Here is a 25244-nt window from a genome sequence, read left to right as displayed (position 1 = left end):
GTATTGAAATTAATGTCAATTTTGGATGATGTGAGAGTCTGTGATTAAGAAGGATAACAGTAAACACATACCAGTTTATTTTTAACTTCCATAGTTTCTAAGTAATCTAAGATGATTAAACCAAGGAGATTTAATTTGTCTTTTGAATCATGTCGTTAGTAATGTGGAAAGTACTAGTAGGCCCTACAATCAGTATGTACTTGGTTGATGTTCCTTGATACTGGCTTAATTACCTACTGTATACATGCAGTGGCTGTTCATTACTGATACCCTCCTGCCCCAGAATTGGTCACTGGCGATGTCAGAGGCTAAGTTTGGGGTGGGCGTGCCTGAACCTTCGGGATATGGGCATGTAAAAAAAGAGTTCCCTCCCCTTCCCTTCATTACTGATCGATGTACTTATAGTGTAAGCTAAAGTTACAAATAATTGATACACTTAATAGTGAGGAATTTTTTTCCCCCCCCTTTTCTCTGCTGGAGCCATTGCAAATTTATTTTCTGTGAATTCCAGTTTGAAGTGCAATTCATAAAAACAGTTGTGTGCAAAACATATTTCCCTTTAATGGTAATAATAAATCCGAATCCAAAATAATGGATTTCAGTTGCATTGCTGATTCAGTGGTTCCTGAACTAAACGTGGGCATTAGCAGCATATATGGAAGGCAACTTAAAACGGGTTAATTCCAACTCTTGTAAGTAGAACCAATGCAATGTAACATCCGTGTTAATAATCATCTACTATGATCACCACCATCTTGTCTTTTCTTTTATTTGATTAATAGAATTTTATTTTTAAAATCTGTTCAAATGAATTGCGACTGGCTTAATTATGAGCACCTCCATATTTTTCACTCTATACAGTACTTGGGAACTTTACGTACACTAAAGTGAATCTGCTGTGTTTTTACAGGGTATGCATGTTCAAGTGTTGAGAAATGGCGGTTATTATCCGTTATAGCCACCTGTGAGTGGTGTTTGTGTTTGTGTTGATGTTCAAGTGTAACCAATAGTTTATATTTTATATGTATACATACTTACGTGTTGTGTTGTACGTGTACTGTACATGTATTATTATTTATTATGTTGTGGGTGAAAGATTATTTTGTGGGTAAATTTTATTTTAATTCATACATTTCACCATTCATTGCTTATTTATTTTGTCACTACATTGTAATAGTTATGCATACGTTTATCATGTTGAAATTCTACCTACTTCAGAGGTGTGCAAATTGGAGGGTGGAAATTAGGGAATTGTTGAAGGTCACTACAGAGGGCTGCGAACTGAAATGTGAACTGCTATAATAATGAACAGCTATATTTTATATAATAATTTAAAAAAAATCAAATGTCTGTTCAATTGTTTAACTGTTCCTGTAACTGGCATCATTAATTGTAATACCATAAATAGAAAGCTCTGTTCATTCCATGATAATTACTGCACATAGTTTATCAATTGGTAGTACAGTGAAACCTCTCAAAACCAGACCCTCAGTAAACCGGAATTCCCTGAAAACCAGACATTTTGTATGGTCCCTTTTTAAATATTTGTGTAGAAAAGAACCTCAGTCATGTCATATCATAGGGATTTACTTGCACATTCAGAACAAGCTGTTGTAGCGCATGTCTGTCATGGACAGGAGAACCTCTGTAAACTGGATACCTCTTAAAACTGCACTTTTTACTTGGTCCCGAGCGTGTCCGGTTTAGAGGAGTTCCACTGTATGTAAGAAAATATTATTATGCTCATAGTATGTCGTGGACATGCAACCTTTAGACCTGTGCTATCTATCCATGACAGTAAACTAAATCCTAAACAGGCCAAAATAAAAAGGAAGGATCTCAGGATATTGAACTGGCAGAAAGTGGGACCCACCTCAAAGGTTTGTGCACCTCTGACTGTAGAACAGGAAGTAATGATACAGTTTTGTTAAGCCTTGCCTCTTGTGAAATAATTCATCAGTTTGTGAGTTGTGGTTCAACATGAATACGAGCTAAATGATTTATAAATGATTAGGATATTAATAATTATTAACCTCCAGTGTGGGTACCCGTGCTACAGGATGTTGTCTGATCATAGTATCTGTTATCAGTTCAACACTCACAACAGGTTTTTTGTGTTAAAAGTGTTTTGTTCTCTTTTTTGTTTCTATTAAATTAAAAGATTTTTTTAGATGTGTGCTATATTAAACAATGCACATGACACGTGTATTTGTAGAATGTGTATTGTACACTGAATTATGACAAAACATGAAGAAATGAAGGGACCTTACTCCAGTGATAAATCCACCACATAGAGGATAATAAACAGAGTTATTATCAAATTTATAATCCGAGTCAAATAATTTTCACTTGCATGAGTTTTAGATACCCCTCCCCTTCCTAAAAATATGCATTAAGAGGTTGATTTTGCAAGGGATGTTTTTATTATTGACTTCTTCTTTTTTTCTGTTTTCTGGCATTAATCCTATCCAACCGACAGGTACCCCCAAACAGAAACCCATAATACAAATACTGTAATTACATATATAAAGAGTTACTATAACATATCTGACGTTAATGTTTGGGGATACCTGTGATCCAACCTAGTGTACATTTTGAATGCTTGTGAGAATGCTGATAAATGTGAACCCCTTTAAAACCTTTTATACATGCTTAATAATAGTACATTGTAATTGTTGTATTTAGTGGTATTTATGTCTTTAATATAATGTGGAATTTTGATCTCAGATGTATTATAATCAGAATAATTGGAACATACTCTCAGTTATAAAGAGTAGTAACACTAATACAGTGAAAACTCTTGAAACCAGCCCCTCTGTAGACCGGAATTCACTCAAAACCGGACGTTTTTTTATGGTCCCTTTTTAAATATCTGTGCAGAAGAGAACCTCTCTAAACCGGATACCTTTTAACACTGGACTTTTTACTTGGTTATGAGGGTGTCCAGTTTAGAGGGGTTTCACTGTATAACGAAAACGGTCTAAACCGGAATCCTGTCAAAACTGGCCAAGTTTCTAGATCTCAAATTTTCTAAATTCTAAAATGTGACTCTCTAAATCGGATATATATTAGGTCCCTGGCATGATCTGGTTTAGACTCATTTCACTGGAGTGTGGAGTTTTTCTTTGATTAGCTGAAGAAGGAAGGAAATGGTTTATTTAACGACACACTCAACACATTTTATTTACAGTTATATGGTGATTAGCTGAAGAAGTCAATGAGATAATTAGTTGTGCTGCATCTATTGTTGGTAAGTTCCAGCCAGTGCACCATATATCAAAGGCTGTGGTATGTGCTATCCTTTCTATGGAATGGTGCTTATAAAAGATCCCTTGCTACTAATGGAAAAATATAGCGGGTTTCCTCTCTAAGACTATGTCAAAATTACCAAATATGTTTGACATCCAAATGATTAATAAATCAATGTACTCTAGTGGTGTCATTAAACAAAACAAACTTTAATTTTTAACTATTGTTGATAAATGCAATCATTTTATTCCAACTTCCATACGTATTGATTGATCAATAACAGTAACTAGTCACCTCTCAGATGTAAACGCACAAAGAGCACGGATTTCTTTAAAACCAAACCTGTTAGCATGTACTTTTGCTGAATGTCGAACCAGAATTTTTTCAAAAGCAAACCTGTACATTTCTATGTCGAACCAAAATGTTCTGAAAACCAAATCTGCCCTGAGTTGGGCCCCTGGCTCCGTATTCATAAACATACTTAAGTCAATGTATGATACCTAAATACATACTTAAAGTACACAGATAAGTATCATACATTCACTTAAGTACGTTTATGAATATGGAGCCTGGCCTTCAGAGGCCGTACCCTGGGTGGACATGCTCAAAACCCCTGTGGTATATGAGCATGTAAAAAAAGTTCGGGTCAGATTGAAAACCAAACCCAAGAACATGTGTACTGATATATTTTGTATATTGAACCAGAACTGTCATCAGAACTGAACCTCTATGCACAAACATTGTTTTGAATGACAAATCTTATAAAATGCCACTTTTCAGATGAATAATTTATATGCAGTTGCAGACAATCCAGCTTGTTTTCAATATTTTTGTCCCTGTTTCAATCTGTGCACTACAACTACTGTATCAAAGGTTGTGGTATATGAAATAACCCTTGCTGCGAATTGGAAAAAATATCGGGTTGTTATGTGTCAGAAATCACACGTTTGACATACAGCAGCCAATGATTAGTTAATCAATGTGCTCAATACCAAAAAATGCAGTATAGATTTTGTATTGCATTACATGTACTACATTTTAGCATTTATATAAAATAGTAAGGATAAGCAACATAATAGGTCAGACTGTCCTTAAACATATTGTTTGCTATAACCTGATTCATTTGGAAATGTCGGGATGTTTGTGAGTTCAGGACGCTTTAAAAAAATATATTCATAGCTAGATAAGATCTTTTTTGTTTTTGAATTGTGTTGGGGAGTTTCGAATGCATTTGGAGGTGAATAATACCCTCAATTTTGTTGTTCACACAAGACTAAATGCAGGGTAATTACCATTTTATGTGAGAAATTACCATTTAGCAATCAATACCATACAGTACTGTAGGAAAACCAAGCACCTTCGAATTTAGTATTAGCATAATTAATAGGCCTCACTTTAGTTTTTCTAAAGGTTAAAAAAAATTTTTTTATATGAAAATAAACATTTTTAGTTTGCTTTTGTGCATATTAAATAGTTTTAGGTTTAGTGAGCAGGTTTATTACTTTCAGGTGAATTGGTACTAAAACAATGATTTTGTTGTCACAGTTTTTGCATTTCTTTGTTAGTCTTAACCAACAATTCAAACAGCTCACTTTCTATATTCAAACTAAATTTTAGTGGCAGAGGAAAACCTGCATAGTATCAAGATCGCACTTTGACCTTTATGATCAGGTCCAATGGTTGAAAAATGTTTATCATTAATAAACTAAGCTTTGGTAAAGTTTCCCTCATACTATTAGATTGTACCTATAGTTAATTAGTGTTGACCCCTAGTGATCTTTGTATGAATTGGTTTAGACCGTTTAGTAGAGGCATGTTCAGGAGGTCGAATTACTTTCAATTTCTTCGACGTTTTTTTAATGTTGAGATTCGTATACAAAATGTAATAATTGTTTCTGTTTAGTTATCTGGAAGCGATGCAAGGGCAACTGCTTTAAGTGAAATTTAAAAATAAAAGCCGTCTGAGATTAAAGCGATAAGGTGCAGTTAGTTGGATGGTTCCCATCAAGATGTTGACAAGGAGTGTTCCTGGTGTGTATTAATCAGATGGTAACTGGGTGCGCGTTTTCTCCAGGGTCGCACCTAGACTAAAATAACCAGGAAAGTCAGAAGGAAATAACAATCCTAACATTAAATTAATGGGATATTACAGAACACAATGGTACCAGGCAAATTGTTCACGAGTGTTTGCCCTCCCAAACAGGATTCTGATGTTGTAAAATCACATACGTATTTGCTTTCGTCATCTCCAATTGCACATCTAGTCAAATCATGCTGTATCACATGGTTTTCACCATAAAACATCCCCACAGTAGACAGTATCTAGCATTACTAACAGACCACCCATGCACTTTCATTTACTGTAATACTGTGTGAAATGTATACTTTACAACATGATGAGCAGCACAAGTTTACAGTAACTAATATATTTCCTTGTGGGTGTAGCAGCTCAGAGGTAAATAGTTTTGAACATAAGTGCAGCATCTTTAAAGAATTTTTAATTATTAGTATTTAAGAGTAAGTGGTTATTAATGCATCTCCCTTTAATAGCTATTTAAACAGATAATTTAGTTGTGAGACTTGTATTCCGCTCTGGCATTTGAATTTGTTAGCGTACAACCCTGGTCAGAATTATCTGTCCTTGAATCTCAGTACTTGAACATGTACATGCATAAAATCTTATTTCAGCCGGAATAATTAAAATAATTAACAATTTATAGCAGTTGTTTGAGGATTTCTGTTCATGTCATTTCTTCATATATTTTTTAACATTGAATTTATATCTGTGAGTCTGATGTCATTATTTCTGTATTTTAAAATTCTGTACACACCATTTTGTCATCTGCAACTTAATTGTCCGTTACTTCATGATTACACTGCAGTCTATGTAATTTATAATTAAAGCATATACCGGTGCACCTACATGTATGTCTACATAGATCTTTCTTATTGTTCGGTATTTAATGCTGCAAGTAATTTGGTGTTGAATTACTTTTGTGTGGTTTTAGGGTTTTTTCAGTTCCACTCGTGTATACTTTATTAAAATATGATTTCGTTATGTTATGTTTGTGTTACATTGTTAAAATGAATTGTGTGAAGTATAGTTTATTTCTTCATTTTTCTTTTTCACTTTGTTAATCAGATGGATATACGTATATTGTAAATGATCAGATGATATTGATATTGATAAAATTAGCGAAATATGTAAGAGGTTTTAAAAATAGTACTGTTTTATAATTGATAGTAGTATACGTCTAATGATATGCAAGGTATTAGATATATTTAGTGTAGTATCATATGAAGAGTTCATTTCGAAAATGCTATATCCAATTACATCATTGTAAGAAAAACATGGGTTTTGTGGCACATGACATAGTGTATATTACACAAAGCACAGTTTTAAGATCCTGTTCACTGAGCAACTTTTGCAGTTGATGGAAACTTTGTGACATTGTTGAATTGTACCATTGTCAGTATACCTCCACTAATAACTCACAAATCTGGAAACTGGCGTACATCACCTTTTGGAAATGAACTCTTCATATTAAGATAGATTAAAAGTTGTAGCCAATTTTACCAATATTTTAAGATTTATAAGACATAGCGCCACATGTATTACAAATCATGACACCTTTAAATTTAATCAAGGGAGATAATTACAGTATCCAGATGTACACGTTTTTAAATTCTTTGTATTACACTGATGTGAGTGAATATTTTAGAGGCATTTATGGATTTTACGATTTTCTAAACACCATACATAGGCAGCCAAGTAATTTTGTGTTGATCAAAGCAATTGAGCAAAATTCACATATTTTCTGTTGTGATATGTACAGCCAGTTTAAGATTTATATGTATTGAAAATAACTACAACAGTTGTTTTTCTTTGTCATCTCTAATAGAGAGGAATAAATGAAAACAAAAGTTTTTGCTGTTGTGGGTTTTTTTATGTGTTTTTTTTTTTTATGTGATACATATTGGTTAGTTTAGATTACACAGAAATTTCTGGTGCTTACTATATACTCATTCACTAGTCAGATTACATATACGTTATACTATTTAAGAAAGATTTACAGGAAATGTTTTACTCTTTGTTTCATAAACAGTAGGATCGGGATGTAGGCCAGTGGTAAAGCACTCGCCTGATGCACGGTCAGTCTGAGATCAATCCCTGTCAATGGCCCATTTCTCATTCCAGCCAGTGCACCAACCTGATGCACCGTCAGTCCGAGATCGATCCCTGTCAATGGCCCATTTATCATTTCAGCCAGTGCACCACGTAATAGCTGATGGAATTGCTTTAGGTAGCAGAGGGTATTTTATATTTTATAAAACTTAAAAGTGACAATGGGTAATAAAGAAAATAACAAAATTATTACGAGGAGTTACAAATTATCTGTCCATCATGAATGAATGTTGTAAAACACTTGGCAGAGGCTAGTGTCTACAACGTTCATTCATGAGAGTGATACCAGTTATCCGTAATTCCTTGTACTTTGTTAGTTATTCTCTAACAAAATTAGTGTGAAATTTCTGAATTATACCCGTTACAGTAGTCCTTGCCAAGGATCCCATTCCATGATGTTACTCCATACTTAGAGCTTACAGACTTTAATACTAGGTACCCATTGGGCTATTTCTCGTTCCAACCAGTGCTCCACAACTGGTGTAACAAAGGTCGTGGTATGTACCATGTCTGTGGGATGGTGCATATAAAAGATCCCTTGCTGCTAATAAAAAGAAAAAAAAAGAATAGGCCATGAATTGTCGACAGCAGGTTTCCTCTCTCAATATCTGTGTGGTCCGACACCATATAACTGTAAATAAAATATGTTGAGTGTGTCGTTAAATAAAACATTTCCTTCCGTAATACTAGGTACATGTATATAATGCAATATTTTTGCAATTTGTCCATTCCTTTTTCCCCCACCTTGGTCAAGCTCAATTAATTTATTCATACTCCCCTCCCAATTCTGCACCTTTTAACCATCTTAAAGAAAAAACCTGTCTAAAAGCATATTTGAATAAAAGCAGATATGATGTTAATTGCACCGGACTCACATGGTGGCAATTAGACTGTGTTCAAACAATACTCATTTCTTGATGTTCAACATTTAAAGGGATATTCCAGAGTTTGCTGCATTGTAAGATGTTTCCGACTAATAAAATATTTCTACGATTAATCTTACATATTAAATATATTTTCTTGTTTAGAATATCAGTGTCTGTATATTCAAGGTGTTTCTGGTCGTCTTAATATTTGTAAGAAACCCAAACTGGATTCTGTCTTCAAATAAGTTAGTATGTAAAAGCTTTTTAGAAAATAAAATGAAATTTAACCTAGTACAAATATTAGAACGATCAGAAACATATTTAATATACAGCCACTAATATTTTATTAAGAAAAATATATTTGATATGTAATTACAATCATTATAAAGTCTCTTTTAGTCAATAACATCTTAAAAACTGCAGCAAACTCAGGAATGTCCCTTTAAGGAATGCACTATATCGGGACATGCATGTGCATTCAAACAACAGCAATAATTATTAACAGCAAAGAAAGAAAAAGTAACAGTTGATATATACATGTTTTATTTACACTGTGTGATAATGATATTATATAGGAAAATATTCTGATACAAAAAATTCATGATGCCAGGTAGATACTTGAAATAATTACAATATGACTGATGAATGAATGCCTACATCTTTTAAAGAATGGTTATGAACATACATTTCACATTTTAATTCCAATGTACTATGAACCACAAATGTGAAAACAAACACCAAATGACATACATTAGTTAGGAAAATGTATCAAATATACAAGATCAGTTTTAAAAATGGCATTTAACATGACTGATAAACTGGTGAAATGATAATTTATGTGCATATCCCGGCAGTTGAGAAGTTAAGCACACTGACTGCCAAATGCCATGTTAATCCTTTCATTGAACATATTATTTTATTGCATAAAATGCACTTGAACCTCCAGTAACTCTGATTACCTGATACTGTAACAATTCAGGAGATGTGTAGACTACTTTTCTTGGTACATCATGGAACATTTTCTTCAGTATTGTGTCACGATTCGCTACGCAAGTTTTACAGATCACTACACAATTTTAAAACATTAAACAGTAGTTGATAATAATCCATTTTCAGTTGACTAGAAATATTGCTAATCAAGATTTTGAAAACAAAATATTTCCTGTATACTCCTACTTCTTGTTGTTATACAAGTCATACATCTTGATGTACTTTAACAGCTACAGAGATGTTTTTTCATGGGCCAGCACTGGAAGTATCCAAGCTTAGTACAACAGTCATCAATTCAGTGCTTGGATGGCTTCTGCACACCTTTGTGGTTTGAAAAACTCTGTTTTAAGAAGTCAGCTCCTTCTACATATATGTGTAGATGTCTTTTCATTGGTAATTATTTCTTGTATAAGACATTCATCTACATGCCCTTCAAACTATACTTACCAAGTATCAGCTGTACAATACTACAATACAATAGGCACTGTTTTGGGGGTGTGTGTGTGGGGGGTGCATGGGATGGCACGTGATTGCTTGTTTTGTATGGAAAGCTACCTTTCCACAATACTCAAGAATATTGCATTTCAGTCAAAACCAAAAGAAGCTAGCTCTTTCCCCACCCACATCAGTCAAGTTCTAGATCTGTTTCTGAATAACATTTTCTCAGAGTGGGACAGACATCATTCCATGGCCTACAGATGAGATTTTAGATGTCCCTCAAGGCATTTTTTTCTCCCAATTGACATTAAATGTCAGTGAATCCAAATGTAATGCCTGTATTTCATTTGAGTGTCTGCGTGTCATGGTATCACAGTCAGTGAAAGTGTTCCTGTTTTCATCCCCGTCACACTCCCAGCATCTGTCGGACTCCTTCCTCCTCTTCCTGCAAACTTTCGCTAGCGTACATCTGTAACAGTTCCATCTTCTTTCTGTGCACCAGTGCTGCTTCAATCTGAAAGACAAAACACACAATTTTTTGGGGTATAAATCACAATTAAAGGCAAAATCTTAAATCATAGTGAATTTGAATAATTTTGAAATGCATTTAGGATTATACCACTATATCTGGCTGTACCTATAGTCTAAAATTACTGGTCTGTGAGAAGATATTAAAACACCCACATTAATGATTAGCTGTTGTATGTCGAACATTTGGTCATGTTTGACACAGTTTTACAGAAAACTTGCTACATTCTTCAGTTAGCAGCAAGGGATTTTTATATGAACTTTCCCACAGACAATTCCTACACATCCATCAGGTACTGGTTATGATGGGTAAAAACAAACAACAATCAGAGAATGGGTCTACCGAGGTGATTCCATTCTACAATCAAAGCACCTTAGACAAGTTATCTCCCGACTGAACTAAATCCAGCTCTTGAATACTAATAGACTCCATCATATGTGATCATGTGGAATACAAAAAGTACACCCGACGTGGTGGAAATTTCGACCCGGGACGAGACTATCCCTCATGACTGCATATGATTGGAGTCTTTTTCTCCCATCCAGTCGATAAATAAACCATTATTTTACACGAACAAACAAAGATGGCTGAAACAGTAACTTCTTTATTTGACCGTTTTATCGTAAATAAACTACACTATCATATTTGCCGTGTCTGTTTCATGTGTTAAATACAATTTAACACTACAAAGTAACAACGATAGCTTTTATAATGAAGGTTTTAATAACAAAATATCGATTTAAAACTACCCAACTCTCATTGATGTGACGTCTTATATCACCAACGCCGTAATACTTCCCATGTTAAATTCAATGACGAGAGAAAAGGTTAATATCAAAGATCCCATGTTGTTAATAAGTTGACGTAATCTATGTGGTAACAGTAACTGGTTAGCTCTTTCACAAAAAAACTATACCAAGTGTCAAAATAACCATAATGTTGGACAAAAAGCAGCCACGGGTTAAAAAAAGGTGCTGATATATTGTGACACATTGCTTTCTTTTCCTTACCTCTTTTTGAGATGGAACGGGTACGTGGGCAATAAAATGTTGCTCTGTTTCTTTTTCCGCTTTCTTTTCCTCTCCAATGTCTTCATCCTGAAAATACAATTACAACAAAAATGTAAAACAAAATTAAATGATGTTTAAAAAAAAAAAAAGTAGTATTTTTGGTGAAACAACAATCATTAAAAACACATCCAAATAATATCTATGTAAAAAGTATTGTGACAAGAGAGTAGAAACAAGATAAAATTTATTTTAAAAATCCCTATTGTGTTTTCTGTTTTATTTTGATCAATTGTGCATCATGTAAGCTTTTTACCACTAGATTACCCGGGTTCTTACACTTGAAAATACATAAAATTCAAGGACATTTCCAGGACATTTTTTTATTTTTCCAGGACATGAAATGTTCAATCAATGAATGTTTTTATAACAAATTGTCTGAATTTAGACAGGTTTTAACAAATAAAACACCAATTTTTTTTTTTACTAAATTTCCAGGACACAAAATTGTTTAATGCTTTTTTCAGGACATTCCAAGTCTGGATCATAAAAATCAAGGACATTCCCAGATTTCCAGGATACATAAAACCCTGCTTTATATACACTATATTAACACTTTTTACCAGCGGGAATAACAATTTAAGTAGTTATTTTCACTAGTGACTAAGATATCTTTATTATTATCCACATGGTTCAACATAACTGAGTTAATAATAATCATACAAAACACACATGTAATAATAAGTGTGATGACGTAATTTTGGGCAGTAATATCATAACATGACATTGTTTTCTCCAGTCCTAGCTCTGACTTTGCACGTGAAATATGATGTCATTTCGTTGTCTCCTTCTAATTGTGATTAAAACATTTTGTTATTCATAAAAAAAAAACCCGCTCTAATAATATGGATAATAAAGAAATTATTACACTCAGGTATGTGTCGTACTGATTTTACAAAACTCGTGTCACAATTTATGTATTACCCTCGCTCTTGCAATACAAAAATCTTGACACTCGTTTCGTAATATCAGTACGACACACAAGCTCGTATAATAATCTTTCACTGAATCTATAATATTAATACATAAGACCTTTTCAACAGTTTCCTACCGTTCTGACCGCTTCACACCTTTTGATCTATACTGCCTACTGCCTTCTTTGTACTTATCCTAATGTAGGTCTATTTTTAACAGTTTCTGACTGCTTTCTTTGTAAATTTTGCAAGGATCTCTTTGTGCTCAGGTCTAGTTGACTACCGTATATACAATGTACTATAGTCCGTCCAACGGGCAATGCCTTTTTTCATGCTATGGAATTTACCATCAGTTATTTATTTCTGAAGCAATTGTTTTCTAGTATATTTTTGTTATTTCCAAAACACTTTTTTTTTCTTCTTAAGTCAAACAAAACTGAAATTATTTACAAAAAACATTTTTGTAGGAGGATGGGATGAACTATAAAAATTGCATACAAGGATGAATTCCATAAATACAACCATAATGTAGGCCATCATCTGTGTTACTTTATCTAGAAGTGGCTATATACATGGTAGCCATGTAGCATAGGTTACATCTAGTGTTACATCCCCAAAATAACATTTGGTGTGAGTTACCTCTTCTGATTGGTATAAAACATCATCTGTTTCCATGTCTTCATCTTCGGTTACCTCACCACGCACAACCTTCTTCTGGTGTTCTTTCCACTGGGAAACCAGTGTGGATATTGCTGCAAGTTGACAACCATTTTGTTAGCAGCATACACTTTATACTCGACTTGGTAGTAGTGAATCCATCCAAGAAACATTAAGGAATAGTCCAGTGAGAAAGCACACACCTGATACACGGTTGGTCTAGAATCGATCCCTGTCAGTGGACCCATTGGGTTATTTCTAGTTCCAGCCAGTGCACCGCGATTGGTATATCAAAGGTCGTGGTATGTGCTATCCTATCCGTGGGATTATGCATATAAAAGATCCCTTGCTGCTACTAAAAGAAAAATGTAGTGGGTTTTCTCTCTATGACTGTGTCAAAATTACCATATTTGACATCCAATAGCCAATGATTAATAAATTAATGTGCTCAACCCAAATTTCCTAATACACTTTCCCACAAATAGGATAGCAAACTATAGCATTTGACATCAGTCAAGAACTAGTTAACTGAAGAAAAATATATGCATATGTCCACTATGTGGGATTGATCCTATGACCCACTGCTCCTCAAGCACACCCTCTGCCACTCAAATACACCATGTCCCAAGTCTATCCATATCAACGATCAATCTGCAGACATTTTGTGGGGTTTTTTTTTTTGGGGGAGGGGGGGAGAGTTCTTCTGTAACACCTTAAATTACAAAGGTTTTTTTTTATATATCAATGTTTAATCATGGTAGAACAGCAGAATGCTTAACTAATATTAAATGATAAATATATCATGAAATACTCATAAAGCAATACTTTTATTATAATACACTGTATAATATGTTAAATTTCAACAGACATACCTTGCTTTTCTGCCTCCACTTCATGAGGAACTATAAGACCATCATCCTCATCTCGGTAACCATAGTAATCAGCATCTATTTCTTTCATTAGTTCCGCCCTCGACTTTCTCACCTGAGGAGGTGCTAAAAATGCCACAGCAATATTGTTATAATTTATTATAAAATTCAAAAACAATTTTATTCAATGTATTCTATTTATTTGTTTTATATTTACATGTTGCCAAAATGGTCCCTAGACACTACTTTCTAAAAACAGTCTTCACATTGATGTTTTAGTGACAGGCATAAATCGACTGATAACTACCTCTTTTATGTTGACTTGATTGGTTACTCTTCAAAATAGTATCCAGTGATATTTCTGCTTTCATTTAATACACCGATTCCAGAAAAGGCACACATTTTATTCACACAGCTATGTTCAATAAAGGTAACTGCTGTATGTCAACAAGGATGGCAGATTTTCACATTATCTATGAAAGTTCAGTGCGTCTTCAGTTACATGAAGATAATTCAAGTTCTGACAACAGAACTCACACAACTTTAATTTACATTCTTGCAAAACAAAAATATCACAATATTAATCTGGTTTACAGTATATGAATGGTAAAGTGTCATATAAATAGCGAACCTTATGAATGTGCACGTACACACTCACACACCATACAGTCACAACAGACACACTCACATTAGCAGATGAGATATCGTATTTTAAGACAATTCAAAAACAATTTTATTCAATGTATCTCACATTTAGCAGATGAGATATCGTATTTTAAGACACGCATCAAATCTCCTAATATTAAACACTTACGTTCTTGTTCAAATAATTCTCTGACTCCTGGCAAATCCTTAGCTGCACCAAAATATCTGGAATCACAAGAAATAATAAAGTTATAATATTATGAAAGTAATTGAAATAAAACAATAACATGCAGTTACTACTGTTATTTTTCATATAAGTGAACAGAAATCTATCAGGGGATCAAAAAGCCCATCGCCCAACGCCTGTGCCAAGTGGAATTTTCATGTCGGGCAAGTAATTATGTTAACTGCATATGCCCGATGACAAGTGACTAATGTAACACCTAAAACTTATTTTTATACTGGTACAAATCTCACTAAATCCATTGGAAAGAGTTCTGATCGTTCGAGCATTTACATAGCTCTAAGGAGGACTACAGTAACCCTAACCCTAAATGCTGGAATGATCGGAACTGTTGCCAGTGTGTTGACACACTCAAAGTTCGATAACAACTTAAGAGTTATTCCCCTTTTACTATCGACTGAGATTGTTAATTTCCGCCACTGAATGTTCGATTGAATTGGTACAAGTAATTGTTTCGATGATCTTCAAAGTTGCAAATAGCGTTCAATATGTTTTACAGCTTATATAAAAATAAAGTATACATGCCTTGTGTGTGCAATCAAAATGTTTGATCGTTGCAAACATGGTATATGAGGTGGGATACAGTTTAAAATTGTCATATTAAAATTAAATTAGACGTTAACGCGGTTCCGGAATCTGCTCTTTGCAAATGAACGGGGGCGTAAAGCCAAGTTTATAATTTCCGAGTTCACTTGAACAAAGCATAAACATTATGTACTGTATTCTTATAAAAGTTGTAAGATATTTTAGTTTAGATGTAATAAGCCTTGTAGCAGAGTTTAATGTTTTTCAGGACTTTGCAAATGTAAAATTAATGTCTGAGGTGCATTTAGATTTCTTTAGCCCTACGTCATAATCGTGACAAGTTAGATTTCATTAGCCCTACGCCATAATAGTGATGGTGCGATTCCCTCTAAGCATACATGAATATATTGATGAATTTGTTCTGCTTTATTAATATTGTTTTTAACAAATAAATTATGTTCAATAAATAAAAAAATACAAGGCTGCAATCGATGTATGACAACCTACCCCCTCCCTGCTGTTGTTTACCAAGCCTGAAATATTTAAAAACATTTGCAGAGTAATAGAGATCATGTTTACTTTGAGCCCAGCTACGGCCGTTTGTGAGAGACTTTTCTCAGTTATGAACAGGGTAAAATCAACCCAGAGAAGTGTTTGGGGGGCAGATGGTGTTAAATAATATACTCACAATAATGACACATAGGCCAAAATCCCTAAAAGATTTTGAACCAATGCCAGCCATAAAAGAATGGCTCACATGTGAAAAGGGTTCTCGCCACACCCACGACAATACAACAAGTGGTCACCAAGACATAGGCCTACATCGACACAATAATTATATTTAGATGAACAAGTGGACACTGCCAAACAAAGAACAAAGTTTAAATCAACAAGAAGAGAAGACAGACAAAAGTACAATAAACAGTGGATACTACTGAACAGACATATAAATTTAGTACTTCCTGGGTAAGTGTAACATATTGCTAAAATTCTTTATTTGTTCAATTAAAACAATTACTTTCAAGATTATTACATTATTGAGCACTGTATTAAATTAAGTACAACAGAATTGGTCACCGTAAGAAGTATGGGCAAGTGGAAAAATATATGGGGCAAGTGAATATCTGATTGGCCCTTGCCCTGTGGCAAGTAATGTTTTTTGAAAATTTTTGAACCTGTCTATACTTCATATCAGCAAAGGTTTTACCGGTATATGTGTTTTTATCAACAATCTTAGTTTGACTTGATGGAAAAAGACAGGGAAAATTAAAAAGAAAACTTTTCTAATTTTAAGTACAATTTTAAAAAACTGGTCAAATAAAACAGCAATACTCTCCCATAGTGAAGAATGTTGGTGCTCATAGTTTCAAATTATATTTTCTTCATTAATTTATTCTACTAAACTCTAAATTTGATTATTCATTTGTTAATCTGTTTCTACTAATTAGACATCCATTTTGAATGTAGGATTAAAACAAAATTATTTTGTAGGATTAAAAAATTGAGAAACAATGGTTACAATCATTTAAAGCTACAATGTACATGAGCAAACAAAATTCTGGACTATGAACTTCAAAATATAATATTTTATTATTACCAAAATAGTTTTCCTTTTCTCTTTATATGAAACCAATCTAAAATTACTGATTCAAAAAGGCTTGTACAGGGTATAGTTGCACCAACAAAACTGCTACATACTGACAGGGCTAACTCTGGTTTGTAGAAAATTTCGCCAAATTATCCATTAGACTTCAAAAATTACAGAAACCTAGTCATTTTCTCACAAAATATTAATTATTACATGAAATTATTTTGCCAAATTAAAATAAAACTTGCCATTTATTTGTTAAATTCGCAATTGGCGAATTTGGCAAGTGCCAGAGCTAGTCCTGACTGACCTAATAAAAAACCCATCACCAATCTTTAAGAAAATGAATTCAGAATGGAGCAATAAAATTTTACGAGTTGCATGGTAGTTGGAACTAATTACATTTCTTTAAAGCTGCTGATCCTGTACTCTTTTGCACTGCATAAACACCATGACGATAACCCAGTGGAACAGCATCCATCTGATACACAGTCAGTCTAGGATCGACCCCCACCAGTGGGCCCATTGGGCTATTTCTCGTTCCAGCCATGACTTGTATATCAAAGGCCATAGTATGTGCTATCCTGTCTGTGGGATGATGCATATAAAAGATCCCTTGTTACTAATGAAAAAATGTAGCGGATTGCCTCTCTAAGAATATATGTCAAAATTATCCAATATTTGATATCCAATGATTAATAAATCAATGTGCTCTAGTGGTGTCGTTAAACGAAACATACTTAAACTTTGACATGTGGAGCTAAACCAGGGGGAGCTTCGGTTCCTAGTAGGGTCACCCAAGGAAAGATGAGCTGGGCCAAACTAATAGTAGGGATGTGCCTAACCGCAGCTCAACACACGTTCACTCACAATTATTTGAGAAGTACAGTTAATGCTTGTAAAGTCAATACTGCAGATCTACAAACACCAGAATGAATGGAAAAACATTTGATTTGCCAAAAATGTATAATCTATGTAAGAAGTTGTAAGTGCTAATACTAAGAATTTAACTGCCAAAAAAGCTGTAATAGCAAAAAATACTTTATACTGATAATAACAATGGTCAGTGACTTTGAGATAAAATATCTTCTAAACAGAGATGAATTCTGAATGTCGGAACCTACTTGTATCCTCTGTTTCCTGGCACTTCTTTCCCTTCATGGTCCAGCAATTTGGGTCCCACTTTCTGAAGAAAAGGCAAAAATTACTGTTAACTCTTCGTCCTAAAACAAAACTAAACTTGAAGGCAAGCTGTACCAAAAACATAGCTGTGAATACTTTGTTATTTTAATACATGTTTAAAACTACAATTCTCTAGAATATAAGAACAACTACAGACAATAAGTCACTGACAATATGGGAACAGGTCAAAACATACTCAAACCGAAACACACCCAACGAAGACAAACCCATTTTTTGTCAAAACGTATCCATAAAACAATGTATCAGTCAAAACATACCAACATTTTCTTTATTAAATATTCGATGAAACATATGTAGGAATTGATGCTAGATTAGTATTTATTGACAATATAATTAAAGAAAAAAAAACCCTGTCTGTTAGAGGCTTCAGAAAATGACAACATTTCTTTTAATATATTGTAATTATGCAGGAAAATATAACTCCACTGCTTCACAATGAGTTGAGATTGTTTGTCAAATTTTACTTTTCTGTGTTGTGTCGGTGCACTATTATCTTCTTATCATATACCTTGTAATCTGTACCACCAAGCTCAATGATTCTGTCCTCCCAGTGACCCTTTTCTCGAAGCAACTTGTTGATTTCATCGTTGAGATCTCGAAGTCGAAACTCTCCAAGTCCAGCTGAACAAAACAAAAAGATTAAATATATATGAAAGTGGACTCCAATATAAAACAAAATTAGACAGCAAGTAAAAACCAAAATGAATCGGTAGAAAATACTTTTAAAAAACTCACTATAATCTAAAACAAAATTCCAAAACAATATTCAGTTTTAAAATTAAACAAAAGTATTTTGAACATGTTACAAAGAATCATAACCTTTCAAATTTATGTTGTACATTTTTGAACATTATTATCATTAAACAGACTATTTAAAAAAAAAAATCATATTGGTCAAATCTGTTGAGATGAAATATATTTAAAACATTATTCTTCGTTGGTTAGTCTGTGAATGCATAATTAAACACTTGTGGCAAGTTAATATCACACCTAAAATTAAAACTAAAAACCTCCAGCATGAACGTAATCCTGAGATTAAATCCATGTAAATATGATGCAGTATCATTTTCAACCATCTTGTGACGATAACATGTTTATAAATACAATTACTTGAAAAAGACAAAGAAAGAAACCTGATTTTCATACCATTTTGAATCTGGGCCACCTTGCGAGATACTTCACCAATAATCTGTCGTCTCCACTTCTCACATTGGTGCAAATCCTCACAATCAGTTGCAAGATATGGACGTCTTTCCTTAATAATACATGAAAAATAATGAAGCATTACAGAAATAGTGCTTGATGTAAATTTTAAAATCTGCTATTTTTTTCGGCTTTCAAAAAAAAAGACACTTTCTACTTTTACCAGTTAAACATTTGCACAACAGAATGCACAACAACTATTATAATTCTGGAACTTAACTTTTTTAACTCTACCTAATTTACTAAATTACTGCTTTAACCTAATATAGAATTAAAGTTTTTATTACTTGTGTTTATGGACTAAAATAAATAACAACTACTACTACTACTACTACTACTACTACTACTACTACTACAAGGGCAGACAATCAGAACTGGTTACCGGTATGTCCACTATCAGAAAATGAGTTTTGTCCATTCTTGGGATTTTTTATTTTTTATTTTTTAAATGTATTTTGGGGGGATTGGTGGGGGGTAACATCCATATAATAAGAGTGATGCAAAGTTAAATAATACTAAAAAACAAACATAAATATAATTCTTTCTTTTCCAATTTTTTTAATAATGCTAAATCTTGTTTTTCTAAAAAAAAAGAAAAATCACTTTAGACATAACCAGTTTCAGTTGTCAGCCCTTGATATTTATAAGAGTATTCCTCCTAATGCACACTACACTGGAAATTGTTAGTAAACTTACCTTTTCTTTAACATTATCTAAATGAGCTGCTCTCCAACGAGCCAACGTTGTCCTGAAATAACAAAAATCTATTTATAGAAAGCTTTAAAGTTATCCTGGCATGTGGACAAGAACATTTTTCAATGTACATGTATATCATATTTTATTATAAGCAAATTGTAATAAAAACTCACTAGGTTCACATTCATGTAAAATAGCCATTTTGTTAAGCTGTATGGCATGGCCAATACTAATTGTACAATAACTAGTAATTATACATGGCCAATACTATTTGTACAATAACTAATAATTATACAACACTTTAACTGCCATACAATGGTCATTATCATTGTAATAAATGCATATGGAAATAAGTTATAATTTGACTAAAATAGAAAGTTATTAACTGCTCAAAACCAATAAAACTACATGTAGTAGTTAAGCACAACTTTGTGTGACATAATCAGGGTTTTATTTCCCCCAAAAAATGGGAATGAATTGTATAATTTAAATTTAGTCACAAATATAAGTACTTACATGGCCTTTTCACTGTTACGTGCCTACAACAAAGAACAAGTATAATGTTCATTACTTGTACAACTACCTGTATCTTGTAAATATCTAGTACAGATTTTCTAACTAAATTTGTCCAATTCCTAATAATAAGGTCCAGCTTCAACCCTGCTGTGTATGCAATAATTTTTGATGTGATAAATTCACAAATGGTACTTATTTCTTTCTTTCACCTTTTAAAACTTAAACTTAATATTCTGTCTTTAGAAAATTATGAAAAATAAAAATATACCAACCTGTAAAAAGTGTTTTTTGTACTTGTAATATACATCAATGTTCATTACATGTAGCATTTGGGAGTTTTTTGACAAGGGTCAAAGTAAGTGGACCAGTTTTTATTTTAATGTGGCAAAGCACTGTAGTAATATAGCTACTACAGAATTTGAATGATGAAAGTATTCCAATAACGTCACTTTGCTTCTCTTTACAATAAACTAGGTACATGACGTTTCCGTTTTTGTGAACAACATTTGTGAGTTTGTCTCTTATTTCCTTAAAGAAATGATTAGGCCAGGCTTTTAAACTGGTATGCATATTCAACAATATCTAATGTAAATTTGGCTTAAAAAAAAAAAAAATATGAGTCCATGTATATTTAATTAATAAAACAGTAAACATGTGACAGCTATTACATATAATGACAGCAGCCATTTTGCTCAATCCCACTGAATCCATCCTCTGGTGAGCAGATTAATTGTTACGTAGTGCATTACATCAGGTATCAGTCTTGAAACTAAAGAAACAAACGTACTGGTCTGCTGATTTTTGCGGAATGATGAAACAGGCATGCATCACAATATTCTGTAATAATACCCATCCCAGTAAGCCAGCAATATGTATATTATTTTCGTGTTACTTCTGTGACAATTAACATCTTGAACTCCCAGGTGTATGTTCTGGCATGAAATATATTGCAGTTCCATCAAATCTAATATATTATATTTTAAACAATATAGAGTGCATCTGGGGCGAGTTGACCAACAATTTGGGGCGAGTCTGTTGGGGTGAGTTGGTTTTGGGGCGAGTTGACCTGCTCTCTATTTATTGTGTATAAAAGTTAAAAAAATGGTGCGAAAAGTGACTATCATCGATCTTAGTTTGTAAACATTGACTGGAGTGTTTATTTAGCTGGACAATTATACAGTATTAAATAGAATATTACATTTGTGATAATGTTTATGACACTTGTGTCTCTAATTATCACATCCCCCTCCACCAGTGTCTGACATTTGTGTCATAAATATTGTTTCATGAACACTTGTATAATACCCTCCATACACCTACCATGGTAAATAATCAATCAAAATACTTGATTTGTTATTGGTATTTTGTTATGTGTAATCTCTGACTTTATAATTCCAATGTTTATATAGTGAATGGGGCATGTTATGCCAATACTTTTCTTAACGTGCACAGCGAGTTGCTTATCTTTATGTAGCATATTTAAAATGGCGGGGGACTTTTGACAGTTGTTGGAAGATATATTTCATTAATAATGACACAAGTACTTCAATTGGGATTTGGTGAGTCCGGTAGGTTATACATTTTTGGTTTGTGTGTCCATTTGTTGCACTATTTTGGTTGAGAAACGTTTGAAACATGGTGCCACAAGCTTTGAATGTGCCTCATATACCACAAGGGTTTCGAACACACCCATCCCGAGTCCTGCCTCCGATAAGATCCGTGACCTGACTCAGGATGGGGGGGAAGGAGGTTAGAGTTAAAATGGGAAGAATTTTTAAAATAGCAATTAGTAAAAAAGTTAACAGAATTTTTTTTTTTAAATGAAATAAAAAGTTACAAGCCAAAAATAAAAAGAACTGACTGATCGGCCGAATATTTATATAATTTGGAGCATTTTAGAAGGACAGTCCAAAAATAAATAAGAGAAAGAAGAGAGGATCGGACTCTTTAATAATATTAAAAAAGAAAGTAATTTCGACATAAAATTTTGAACTAAGGTCTAAAAGTTTAAAGTCCGATCTATATGTCCACGTGAGTGGCCTCGTTACGGCTGTTTGGGTGCACAGCTTATAGGGACGAGATGGGTTGCATCCCACCAAGAAAACCCCTAGATTGACAGTCATTAGACATTGAAGGTGTAGTGCTGTGCTGAAATACAGATCTTGAGAAGCCGGACCCATCTAACGAGAGAGAGTATTAGGACGGGTATAGTTCAGTCGTCATGGGTTGGTATAGTGGTGCAGATGGGCCCGATTCCGGAGGATACGAGACGGTATCACTATAAAGCAAAGTAAAGTCTAAAAAAGAGTAGTAGGGGCCGACCCCGCTTCCTATTTTTTTTTAGAGTGGGGTGGTCAATCTTCCAGTACTGCTAGGACATGTAGAGACTAAACGCGAACAACCGTGGTGTTCTGCAGAATGGCTGTCATACGAGTCACGAAAAAACAAGTCGACATAGTCAGCCGGAGAAATGACGTGGTGGCAAGGAATCTCGCTAAAAAACAATCCAACCTGGTGGTGCAGGCTGTCGAAACAAGAAGCGTTCCAGTGTTCAATCAGTTCCAATGGCCGCATACATCCCAGTAGAAAACTTCATTTCACCGACAAAAACAACGAAATGAAGGAACCCCAAGTCGTGCACACGAAAGCATGTGCAGTGTACACAAGCGAAACAAACGGGATGTGGTGGACTCGTATGGAAACTAATTCGTATGTAAAAAATAACGGTGAACTCGTATGGGGATGTATGGATATGCAAATATACTTTGATATTTCTCTTAAATGTGTATTTTGACACTTGTTTTGTATACATGCTTCTTATTTATGTCACTATCAGTCAACTATTTGCGTGTCAACCGCAGTTTGTGCGTCAACGGCAGTCACCTATTTTCATGTCACCCGTGGGGATCGTAGTCATAACGGCCCCAGTACTAAACGGCCAATAATTGGTCAAAACGGCCCTAAAAAAGTCAAAACGGCCAAAGTGAAAAAGTCAAAACGGCCCTTAACAAAAGTCAAAACGGACAAAGTTAAAAAGTCATAACGGCCCTTGAAAAAAGTCAAGACGTCCTTAGATATAATACTTTAAAAATGTATTTCATCTACACAAGTGTCGAGAAATGCAGGAGAGTCTTGATGCGTCCTTCAAAATAAGAATATGTGTTGATCATGACGGTATCAAAGATCGGTCTATCGGTCTTTTCAAATACAAGGTCAATTGGTGGTCTTAATTATATTAGTAAATTGGGGAACAGGCCCGTTGTGGCCCCCGGGTGAGCAGCACCACTAGGAACTCGTTCAGACGATACGCACTCACCCGGAAAGCCTAGATGGTCCACTACCCCCCCCCCACCCCTTTCTGAGATTGAATTATTAAAATAATGAATTACAGGGCAGGCACGCACGACACCCCGACGAGTAACGCCACATGGAACTCGTCCGGGAGGCACGGCCGCGTCGGTCTATCAGTGTTGTTAAATAAAATGTTAATTGGTGGTCTTACTTACAATAGTAAATTGCGTTGTGTAGGCTAATAAATTGTTACCAGTGATTCCTTTGTTTTGGTTGTTTTTATACATATTTTTGAACTGCCTGTGATATAGGCTATACTGATTACTAATTATTACTAATGGGAATTAATTTAACGTGATAGTACCTATCGGCCGTTCTGACCATTTCTTTTGGCCGTTTTGACTTTTTTGTTTGGCCATTTTGACTTTTTTCTTTGGCCGTTTTGACTTACATGTTCAGGGCCATTTCATCATGGGGCTGTTTTGACCGCATACCACCCGTGGTCACTTATTTTCACATTTTCCCCGAATGACATGTGACGTCAAGAGCATCCTTGCCTGAATGACCAGATAATTTTTGCCCGAATACATAAATTATCACCCCCACCCCGTCCCGTATGGTTTTCGTGTACTTTCGTGTAATTCCAAATCAATAGAAAACAACTTGACACATATTCCATAACGTCAGCCCATGCGAAATTAGACTCATTTTCGGTTTATACTACTACTCCTCAGAGGCACACTAGTCAACACAAGCACATCACTGGCATACTGGTCCGTTCATCTTTGCAACTTCACACAGAAGCTGGCTTGGGGACAGATCGCCTTCTGTGTAATTGTCCCATAGCTAGAAGTACTTCTTCGTCGTCTTCTTTTGTGCTGGCCTTTGGCGCCGATCCAACTGCCCGTCCGTTAGTAGTCTCAAACAAAGTAGTAAACAAAACAAACATTAATATCCATCGTGTTCCATACGAGTTCACTTGTGGATTTCCATACGAGTTCACTGCATTTTTCCCTATACGAGTAAGTTTTCCATACGAGTTCACCGCAAGCCAAACATACACGTCTTACCACGTCGAGCTCCAGACTGGGATTGAGCTACATATAGGGTATGTAACAAGGTTCGGACATAGAAGAACCACACATTCTACGTCTTTTGAAACTAATTTTTATGGAGATTCAAACTTATTCAAAGAATGGTTCCCAAAGAATGACCAAAACAACACATCAAAAGTTAACTACATTACACAAACCAAATAACATGCGCAATCGTACATATAATAAATTACTCGGTTACACATAAACTGTGATATAAATATTACCATAATGTGTTACTGCTGATGTCCACACCAAGTATAACAATATATTCAAAACACGCACTGCTACCGAATTTCTTATGATCATAGACTGTTTGACGAACAGCGTAACGGAAATGGCAACTGGTTGACATTTGTTATTCTTCCTAAAGTTTCTAAATATTATTTTATTTCTTCATCTCCACGTGTTTGTAACAGGCTGTTTAGTATGTTCTCTAAATTATACTCAAACAAAATGAATTAATTATATACT

At 34.3% G+C, this 25244-nt stretch overlaps 1 protein-coding gene across 1 annotated transcript; it reads right to left on the bottom strand.

The window, feature by feature from the left end:
* Positions 1 to 8827: 8827 nt before the first annotated feature.
* LOC121368049 (pre-mRNA-splicing factor ISY1 homolog) lies at positions 8828 to 25132 on the bottom strand. The gene is made up of 11 exons (XM_041492566.1): positions 24998 to 25132; positions 20386 to 20408; positions 19870 to 19921; positions 19117 to 19225; positions 18479 to 18591; positions 17892 to 17953; positions 14580 to 14635; positions 13769 to 13891; positions 12879 to 12991; positions 11269 to 11355; positions 8828 to 10243 (listed from the first exon to the last, which is right to left on the bottom strand). Exons 1-11 carry the CDS (start codon positions 24998 to 25000, stop codon positions 10136 to 10138), a joined length of 849 nt encoding a protein of 282 aa, XP_041348500.1. The 5' UTR covers positions 25001 to 25132; the 3' UTR covers positions 8828 to 10135.
* Between the last annotated feature and the right edge of the window lie 112 nt (positions 25133 to 25244).

This window comes from Gigantopelta aegis, chromosome 3 (genome assembly GCF_016097555.1).
Source record: "Gigantopelta aegis isolate Gae_Host chromosome 3, Gae_host_genome, whole genome shotgun sequence".
In the NCBI taxonomy this organism is placed as follows: domain Eukaryota; kingdom Metazoa; phylum Mollusca; class Gastropoda; order Neomphalida; family Peltospiridae; genus Gigantopelta; species Gigantopelta aegis.
Note: the sequence above shows the minus strand (reverse complement) of the source record. Positions and strands in the feature narration are given on the sequence as shown.

Excerpts from the sequence above, each read along its gene's own strand:
- LOC121368049 (XM_041492566.1), bottom strand. Across the intron at positions 13,892-14,579 it reads AGAATTATTTGAACAAGAAC|CACCTCCTCAGGTGAGAAAG; the intron begins GTAAGTGTTTAA and ends TGGCATTTTTAG. Across the intron at positions 10,244-11,268 it reads CCGTTCCATCTCAAAAAGAG|ATTGAAGCAGCACTGGTGCA; the intron begins GTAAGGAAAAGA and ends TTTGTCTTTCAG.